Source organism: Xiphophorus maculatus, chromosome 8, assembly GCF_002775205.1.
Source record: "Xiphophorus maculatus strain JP 163 A chromosome 8, X_maculatus-5.0-male, whole genome shotgun sequence".
Lineage (NCBI taxonomy): Eukaryota > Metazoa > Chordata > Actinopteri > Cyprinodontiformes > Poeciliidae > Xiphophorus > Xiphophorus maculatus.
Genome location: NC_036450.1, coordinates 16,726,881 through 16,736,695, shown reverse-complemented (window position 1 = coordinate 16,736,695; position 9,815 = coordinate 16,726,881). Strand labels below are relative to the sequence as shown.

The 9,815-nt window shown below is 38.2% G+C and overlaps 1 protein-coding gene across 1 annotated transcript; it reads right to left on the bottom strand.

Annotated features, from left to right (window-relative positions):
* Positions 1-1,605: 1,605 nt before the first annotated feature.
* On the bottom strand, positions 1,606-4,660 carry edf1 (endothelial differentiation related factor 1). Its single transcript, XM_005810060.2, has 5 exons — positions 4,404-4,660; positions 3,408-3,459; positions 2,870-3,030; positions 2,622-2,715; positions 1,606-2,198 (listed from the first exon to the last, which is right to left on the bottom strand). Exons 1-5 carry the CDS (start codon positions 4,479-4,481, stop codon positions 2,137-2,139), a joined length of 447 nt encoding a protein of 148 aa, XP_005810117.1. The 5' UTR covers positions 4,482-4,660; the 3' UTR covers positions 1,606-2,136.
* Between the last annotated feature and the right edge of the window lie 5,155 nt (positions 4,661-9,815).

The following is a 9,815-nucleotide window of genomic DNA, read 5'->3' as shown; positions in this document are numbered from 1 at the left end:
CTCCCCCTCACACCGGCCCACCCCACAGCTTTCTGCTTCACATCACTCCTTCAAACCACCGGGTGCTCCTCTGTCATAGGTGGAACCATGTTGCTAGGGTGTTTTGGCCAATGGAGTGGCATTTCCAGGAACACTGCTGGTCTCTGTCTCCCACACACACACTCCCACCAAGTAAAGGAGTCTGTCAAGTATCCAACTAACCCACCAGAAACCCCACCCACCCACCTTTTGGACATTGTGCACCCCATTACTCCTGGCATAAAACTTACAGAACTACAAAAAGAGATCATGTTGCCAATGAAACATGGAGGTGATGTCCTGGGATGCACTTGAACTTAAGGTCATGCAGCATCCAAAAAGTCAACAAATACTGTATAAATATTATGAGGTTTTCAAGGGGTTCAGTAAAAAACTGGCCTCAATCTAAATTGAGAAAATGTAGAATTACCTAAATGTAGCATTGCTTGAATAGCTGTGAATAAATTAAAGCAACAGGGCTAACATTCCTCCACATAATTGTCAAAGACCAGTTTTCAGAAACATTAAATGTTTGATGCCTTTCATACAAAGGATGGGACAGCCAGTGACATTTAGGAAGCAGCCATTACCTTTTCCACATCATAGAGCCAGGTTGATTTGTGTCACTTCCCCTCACGTCCTTTAAGGAAATCATTTCAAAACTCCATTTTATACTTTTGAACCTGAAATATTTTTGGGCAACAAAACATGCAAAAATAGAATTAGCTTGTAAAGGGCCAAACACTTATTCACAGCTAATCTCAATATTCCTACTCCAGTTCAATTTTTAGGGCCGTTTCCTTGGCATATGAAAGTGCCTCCAAGTTATGGCTAAATATTTAAACAGAAAATGTGAACTTTTTTTTATATGGCAATAAAAATATGTAAGTCTATAATTCCTACACTTCAGTCATAGATGTGATGATTTTTCTGTGTGTATCTGTGTAAAGATTTTTTTTCAATCGTCATCCACTCCGATATAGAAATCAGACTCGCTTCCATGCTTGGATGACACACATCTACAGCTTCCTTTGGATGTTTCCTCTCCCTTAAAGGAATTGTAGCTTTTCCTGTTTCTGCAGCAAAACTTGCCTACTAGCCAACTGCAGCAGAATTACACAACCTCATCAGTTAAAACACGGCCGCCTCAACCTCCAGCAGCCTTTACATCAAACACTTGCATTTCAATTACACTTTTGCTGTGGGAACAGCCTTTAATTGGATGAGAAAAAAATTCTGCCAACCATCCAGTCATTCATTCCAATTGAATATTGTTTTTTTGAGCTTCATTGTTTTTTTTTTAATACATGATTACTTTTAAGGCCCTTTTTTAATGTATTATCTGATTTTTTCCTCTCCTTCTTTTTTTTGTGTGGAGCAAATAAGAAGCCTTGCAATTGAGTTGGACCACCCAAAAGCATTTTGATCTTATTCTGCCACCTGGTGGATCACATTTGTCATAACATTCAAGATTTCAGATTTTGAATATTAAAACAAAGTTTGTTCTACAAAGTAAATAACACCCCATAAGTATTAATTTTACAAATGAACATGCGAGTATTATTTTTGCTCTGAAATCTTAAAACCTGACATCATAAACTGCTAAACTTTATTTAGCATTAAAACATTTCAAGCACGGTATTAACATCCACCAAGTTGTCCTAAAAGTGTGAAGAAAAAAAAAAGATGCAGTCAAGCACTTGTGGTTTTACAACATGCTCAGATCTGAAAGTTAGACTTGTTTGATCATGAAAAATGAGTTAGCCTCTGAATGACTTACCACCGTCATGCTAAAAGCCTAAAAGGTGAAAGAAATTTACTGAGAAAAAAAATGCATTCAATCATGTTTGTTTACATTAAGTTTTACAGATGACCCGTTCGTACGCAGCCTGTGGTACAGTCGATCACCAGGTCCTCGGGCGGGACGCAGGTGAGATCAGCCCAGGTAAGGAAGAGGATTGGAGAAGAGAAGTGGGATATTTGGCTGGGTGGGATGGGAGATGGGTACAGGAATAAGGATTTCTTGGAAGAGAGTTCCAAGAAATCCTTGGAAAGGATTCAGGGTTAAATTAGGGGACACATATGGGGATGGGGAGGGCTGATTTCGAGGCTTTGTGTTCATTTCGTCTTCGGTTTGGCCTCTAGGGGTTGCCCAATATCTTTCCCACGCAGCTTTCGGCCTGACAGAAAAAAAGAAAAAATTAAAAATAAGAAATGAAAAAGACAGAAAACCTAATACTGAACAGAAGATATTTTTTCATATTCATTGAACAGGCTATAACTAATAATTTACAGCCTCTACTTTCATTAACACGGTACAAGATTTTTCTGGATTCAGTAAGTTTATTATCAAATATAACAGGCAAACAACCCATTTACACATTCAGTTCTGGACCCAATACCAATGCAACGTGTCTAATGATTTCAACTAATGCTTCAACATTAAAATGAAAAAAAAGGGTTCAGATAGCAATTTTGTTCACCTTTTCAATGCCAGTCTTCCAGTAAGTAACCCATTATTAAAACTCCATGTATTTCTTTCCTACATTATGTGTACTATATGCAGTGTTCTCGTGTTTATGTGTATCAAGAGCCTTTCTTACCAATGACTCGCTCAATTTTTCCCATGACCTGGTTGTTGGGTATCGCCTTTCCGCTTTCGTAGTCGGCAATCACTTGAGGCTTCTCGTTAATTTTCTGAGTGTAAAAACAGGTTAGAAAACATGCTTAAACAAGTCAAAACTAAGACAATGTGTTTAACTCCTATATCTACAAGTGTATTTATCAGTGAACGTCAGTAAAACATTACAAGTTGCCACAGAAGGTCAGTATGCAAAGTGTGTATACTCACTGTGGCGAGGTCTTTCTGGGTCATTCCCTTCTCCTGTCTGCCTTGCTGAATGACCTTGCCCACCTCCAAAGGAACCCTCTCGTGGTGCAGCTCCTCTGTCTCCCTGTCCAGTTTGGCAGTATTTTTGGTCACAAGGTGCTGCTTATTCTGTCCTGCAGACCCTGTGTGACAAGGACCGGTTCGAGGCACTTAGACATGCAAATGCAGCTTTTGAGTTTATCTAGAGCAAGGGTCTCAAACTCCAGGCCTCGAGGGCCGCAGTCCTGCAGTTTTTAGATGTGCCACAGATACAAAACACTGGAATGAAATGACTTAATGACTTCCTCCTTGTGCAGATCAGTTTTCCAGAGCCTTAATGACCTAATTATTCTGTTCAGGTGTGGTGCAGCAGAGGCACATCTAAAAGTTGCAGGACTGCGGCCCTCAAGGTCTGGAGTTTGAGACCCCTGATCTAGAGCCAATTTTGATCAGCGAAAAATAATGAGTTCATAAACGTTATTTAAAGCTGTTAAAAACTTGTCTTTTTGTAACGAGTTACATTTTTTAGTCGTCTCAACATCCTCCCCACGTCTCTGAGCAGCAGTGATTGCCTGGAGGAAAAACATAAACAAAGGAGGAAGGGTGAACAATAAGTCTCCAAACTAATTGCTGTTTTATTGGAGGTAAAATTTAATTATGACTATGTTTGTGGTGAGCTCTATCTGCTTTTGTTTGTCACTTCCAAGAATGAGGCTAATAAATGAGTCTGCTTATCTTTGTGTATTGACGCAACAAAATGGCACCATGGTCACCAACATTGCCTCAATGCAATCTGGCATTTATACCCAGTCAGCATGATCTCTCAGCTCACTCAACACAAAAAATATTTCCACATTAGAGAAATCAGTGTCACCTGTCATTTTGGCAGAGATGTATGCCTATAACTGTTTACAGTTTAAATAGCATTTTAGTGATAATTACGGTGCTTTGAAATGTATTTAGATCCACGTCACGTGATTCACATTTTGTCATATTATAACTACAAACTTTTGTGACCAAGCTCAGTCTAATTCTTTGGACACTTCCTTTTCAAACCTAGCAACAGACTTTCAACTGAATTTAAGCCAGAAATCTGGTCGTTGTCTCCAGAACTATGACTTATGTACCAATAATAACGTTTTGTGAACCGTTTAATGTGTCTAAGACTTAAAAACGAAACGGCACTGCTTGTACTTTCACTTCCAAACTTCACATATGTCAAAGATTAATCTGTGTTGGCCAAGCCTGTCAGCTGTTAAGCAAAAGAAACACTTCTATCAGCAACATTAATATCAACATTATGTTGCCCCTGTGGAGCAACATAAAACGGTCGCATCTGTTGTCTTTAAACCGCACCACGCGATGCAGAAGTCGGACACATAAACAAGAAAAACGCCAGTTTCCACGACAACAAACGCAGACAACCAGAGTGCGCCATTTTAATGTCTCGCAGGAAAACGATTCAAGGGGGGGGGACACAAACCAAACAAACGGTTTTACGCGTACTTATACTGACCTGTTTGGACTTGGCCTGGGCAGCAGTAGGGCCCTTCTTCCTCAACACAGTCACCGTATCCCAGTCGCTTTCGGCCATGTTTTCAAGGTTTCAGTCGGCTTTTGTGATATTTGTGAATCGTTAAAAAAGTTCAAATGCACTCAGTCTGTCTGGAAGTGAACCTTTTAAATAAGACAATGTACTAGTAGTACTTAAGCGACTCAGTTCCTTCCAGAAATATCACCCCACGCGTACTGCCAAACCTTTATTTATAACAGACGGTTAACAGCGGCATAATGGTGGGTCAACAACAGCGCCCTCTTCTGCTTGAGCTCAGTAATGCTTGTGTATGGCAGATCATTAGAACATATAATCAAGCACTAGTCCCATATATTTATTTAAGACATAGATGACATTTCTCCGACAAAATGGCTTTCGTAATGAACGGAAATGTACTTAATATCAGTAGGATTACAGATATCTATGCTTACTTCTTTTTAAACCCACAATGGGCTTTTTTGTTTGTTGTATTGTTGTGTTTATGTTTATTATTTATTATTATTTATTGCTACAGACTATGCTTTTACCCTCAGATCTATCCCCAAGCCATCTCTCTGCCGAATACAATCTATATCTCCAAGGCAGGGTAGTCAATTACTCAGCTTAAACAATAGACAGTTTTGCTTGTTTTGTTTTGTTTATTGCATGTTTCATTACAATGCCAGTTACAGAAACCGACGTCAAATTTTTTATTAGTGCCCAAAAACGTAGCAAATTAAGTTGATTCTGATTCTTTGGTGCATCTATAAAATCTAATGTCCTGCAACATTTTAAACTTAAAATTCTGTTAGTACCAAACTTACCAAAAGTCAGTCATTTTATATGCGAGCACAGACTCTTTCAGCCCCACAATATTTTGTGACTGGGGTTTTAAAATATTGATGCTCTCTTAATTATAACTTCAATATAGGATCTCATTATAAGTTGAAATTTTTCAAATGAAATTGTCTATTTTTCTATTCCTCAAATTATGCACGCTACAACAGCTGTTTACTTTCCATAATAAGTAGCTTGCATACTTATTATGCAAGCTGTTGAAAGTAAACAGCACTGGACTTTTCCATAGTACATTGGACTTTTTCCATAGTCCAATGTAATAGACTGCTAATAAGCTTTCGTTGTTGGTCTGATATCCCTGTTAGACCTTTCATGTACAATTATGTTCCAGTCAGCCTTTTTTTCATTGGCCCATTGATTATATGGGAAAGTTGATTGCCACTTTTAAATATAGTTTAATATTTAAAAGTGAACATTACAACAGAAAGGGGGAAAAAAACTTCTACTTATCTCATTGCTACAAAATTATTAATGACAGTATGTATATTTATTTGCTGCATTCCGAATAAATCCAACAGAACATAATTTGAAAAACTAACTTGTTTTATTTTGTAGGATTAAACAGTAAGTATACAGCAACACTTTCGGAAATCTAATACTATTAAAGTGGGACATTGTTAACGTACAGCTGAAGACAGCAGCAATGGAAGTGATTGTAGTAACCATATGCAGGTGCTCTAAAATTCAGGTATGCTACTTGTAGGCACACTGCCCTGCCTGCTTCAGCACACCTGATTTCTACTGATGACTGATTAATAGGTTTTTGCTGAACTGTAATCATCTGAATCAGGCGTGTTAAAGCAGGGAAACATCTAAAGAAATGCAGTGTGCCTCAAAGACCAGGGTTGGGAAACACCATGCTGACTGATGAAGGCAGGGCTTTTTACTTTAAGTAAAAAACAAAAAAAGGGGAAATTTTTTCTGAAAAAGCAGGGAGCCTAACGAAAATATTAGTTAAATCCTAATTCTACTTTTGGATTACATTGGTCCCTTGGTATGTAAAAAATTCAAGGTTCTCTTTCACCAATTACAGGACATTTCTGAGGCAGCATCACTGTTACGCCGCATACGAACTGGGGACCAGCCGAACTCAGACAGAGCATCGTCCGCCTGGTGACGTCCCAGTCGGAAACTTTGTCTTGAACCCCGTCTGGATGTCCACGCCCGAGGTTTTGGATTCATCTGGAAACATTGAGAGAAATTCATAAATAAAAGAAGAAAAAGCACAATGCACCTGGCTGCAGATAGATCTACAAGCAAGAAGGTATTCACAGAATACAAGCTCCCAAAAAGAATGTAATAATCTGCTTCCTACCTGAACGAAAACTGCTGTGTTCATGTGAAGAGTCTCAACTCGATCAGATAAGTGATTTAACCATTCCAAATGGTCACTGATAGACTGGCTCAGATCACTGTTGCTCTGTTTTAGGAGAGAGAAAAAAGCATCACATGGAATACAAACATGAATTTAGCTAAATTTATTTGTTAAAAATGAGTATTCATAGAAACGCACCCCAGACAAGTTGTCTTTCACTTCAACTGCAGCAAGACGAATGTGCTCAAGTTTGTCAATTTGTTCTTTCAGCCGATCATCAAGCTCCTGCATCATCATCAGGCCCTCGTCCGCTCTGACAGAACTCTTAGCGGCCATCCTGGGTCTGGGACAAATGAGTGGTTATTTAGAAAGATCACAACCTGCTCTTATATATATATATAATTTTGCTGCCAAGTTGTTATATACCTAAATGGTGGGCATATTTTGCTCAGAAATACATTGGTAAACATCTGACCTTATGTCTCACTCAACTCATTAACAAGTTAAAGAAGCAGCATAGCAACTCCAGAGAGAAGCAAGTTTCTTTAGTAAAAGACCTTTGCCAAGAAAATTTACTTAGGCAACATTTTCATGTTATTCAGAAGGACATTTTGCTATGCAATATACTAACAATTAATTGTGTAGAAGTGGATCACAATGACCTGCGACAGACTGGCGACCTGTCCAGGGTCTACCCCGCCTCTCACCTGAAACGTTTGCTGGAGATAGGCACCAGCAACCCTCCTGACCCCAGTAGGGACAAGGGTGTACAGACAATGAATGAATGAATGAATGAATGGATGGATGGATGGATGGATGGATGGATGGATGGATGGATGGATGACAATGACCCTGAATCTGATACTGGTGGCTGCTAATGTGTCCCATCTGGATGTTAAAATGATATTAAACTTAATTTAACCAGCTTCAAGTTCAAAATTAGAATATCACCTTACAGATGTTTAAAGCACAAAGAAAGCTATGGGGTGAGAAATAACCTGTTAGATGACTGTTTGATGTAAAATGGTCACCAAAACACAACATAGTGAAAACAAACTGATCAGTGTTCCAAAATCAATAAAGAAGTATGTATCCCCAGCCTATGAGCTGCCGAGCTATGCTTAGTACTTACTTTGAAGCTATTATGGAGACTGCATCGGTAGTTCATTCACAACATCTCAAGTGAGACCTCTAATTTTGAGTTTTGACCGTAGCTAAAACCGGCCATTTTTAAACCCATCGCTTTATTTGCACGCGCACCTAAACATCAAATACAATGGCGCGGCAGAATATCGACAACCGCGAGGAAAATTAGTATTAAATAAAAACCCAATTACCTTTTTGTTCTTGAGGTAAACACACTCAGAATGCTTGGAGGTAGATCACTAACAATACAGGGGTTGCAGAAGAATGCCCCTTTTCCGCATTCCCGAAGAGAAAAACTTTCTTCCTCCCGCCTACATGCCTCATGAACTCTTCAGAATATTTTTTATGGAAAGTGGAGTATGTGAAAAATAGTACGAGCATGGACTGCGTTATCCTAAGTATGCAATGATGATATATCTTCGGATATATTAGAATAAAAGCTAGATTCATCTTTTTCTTGTGAAGAACACATTTGTTTCCCCTCCTTACAAATTTCTGTCTAACCGTGTGGTGGCAGTGTTGCACCTATGACATGGTTTGCCAACTGGTGTAAATAAACACAGAGGAAGATTCGGGGAAATAAGTCCCAGCAGAGCGCGCACTCTCTCCAATAACCTGCAACGAGAAATAGCGCTTCATATTATGCGATTATTTTTTACAGCTGCTAAGAAACTGGGGTTTTTTTATGAGCCTGCTAAATTCTCAGAAGTACATGTTTTGTTTTTCGAACATAATTTCATTAAATTATTCCGATGACGTAATAAAAACTTGAAATTATGGCAAAATTTGAAAATATGTTTGCACCTTTATTAATTTTTATCAGAAAATGTAGCAATCTTTTAATAGCTTTCTTGCTAAATTCAGGAATAAGAAGTTAAGCGGAACAGAAAATGAGTAATTATTTGCATTTTGTACCAGACTCCACAAAGGACCACAACCATTTCCATTTCCTGCCATGCCTCAAGGTAGACATGTTTCAAGACTGGAGAAGCACCGATCGGGTTTTTGTTGGCCGATTCCGATTGTAGGGAAAAACAACCACCATCATAAAGCAAAACTTCTTGAATTTCAAAACTATTTTAGTATTTTTCTGAGGCAGTATTGAGTTTGTGAAGGGAATATTCAAAGCAAGTGACAGTGAATTTCCCACAGGTTATAGATGGAACAAAAAACCTTATAATAAAGGTACAAAATATATAACCATATTGTACTCTTTTTCATCCTGGGTGCAGGACATTTTGCTAAATTGATTTTCATTCTTGAAAGTTCATATAATCAACAATACATTTAAGAAACCACAACTGCTTTATTTTTCTTTCAATAAGCTGTTTTTTCAAATCAAGGGAAAGTACTGACCAAATATCTGAAAAGATAGCGATAAAATGTTGCAGTGGTCCTCTGACAAAGAAAGAAAAAGAAAAAAACAATGTATCACTTAAGTACAAAAACAGTCAGGGCAGCATCTTTAAGATACAATGATGAAAAAAGGTGAATTTTTGCAGATATCTATGAAAACACTCCAAGCCCAACAGATCCAAAGGAAAGCAGTTCATGTTAAGAACAGTGACTTGCTGACCATCAAATCCTTTATCGTGCCACAATGTTTAAAATAAAACTTGAGTTTTGGCCTGTACCCCAGTTAATAAAGCATGACTGTACAGTTAAGTATGCATTTAAATAAAAAACAGTGAAACTTTGTAGCAAAGATAAACATTTTGTAGTGTCACGGAGCATGATAGCAACATCTAACCAGTGATCACATTGGTACAGAGTTCCAAAGTGCCGATTCTCACCTAAAAAAAAAAGAAAAAGAAACCTTTGAAATCCCCTGGAACAGCTGAGCTCACACATAAAACATTAAAAGAAGCAAAACACAAATACTTTACTTTCCTGAAGAAAGCAATGCTTGATGCCCCTTGCAGCAAGTTTAAAAAGAAAGGAAAGAGTAGTAGTCTAAATGGCCCCCCTGATTGTGATTACAGTTAGATGAGGGTTTTTTTTTTTTTTTCTTTATTGCTAGAGCCACTTCAGAGACCAGATGCTAATTAATTTAACTGCTTCTTCACAATTCCCTA

Coding starts and splice junctions, on each gene's coding strand:
- edf1 (XM_005810060.2), bottom strand. CDS start 4,481: ATGGCCGAAAGCGACTGGGATACGGTGACTGTGTTGAGGAAGAAGGGC. Junction 3,460..4,403: donor CCCAGGCCAAGTCCAAACAG/GTCAGTATAAGT, acceptor TTTTTCCTCCAG/GCAATCACTGCTGCTCAGAG. Junction 2,199..2,621: donor AAAAATTGAGCGAGTCATTG/GTAAGAAAGGCT, acceptor TTTTTCTGTCAG/GCCGAAAGCTGCGTGGGAAA.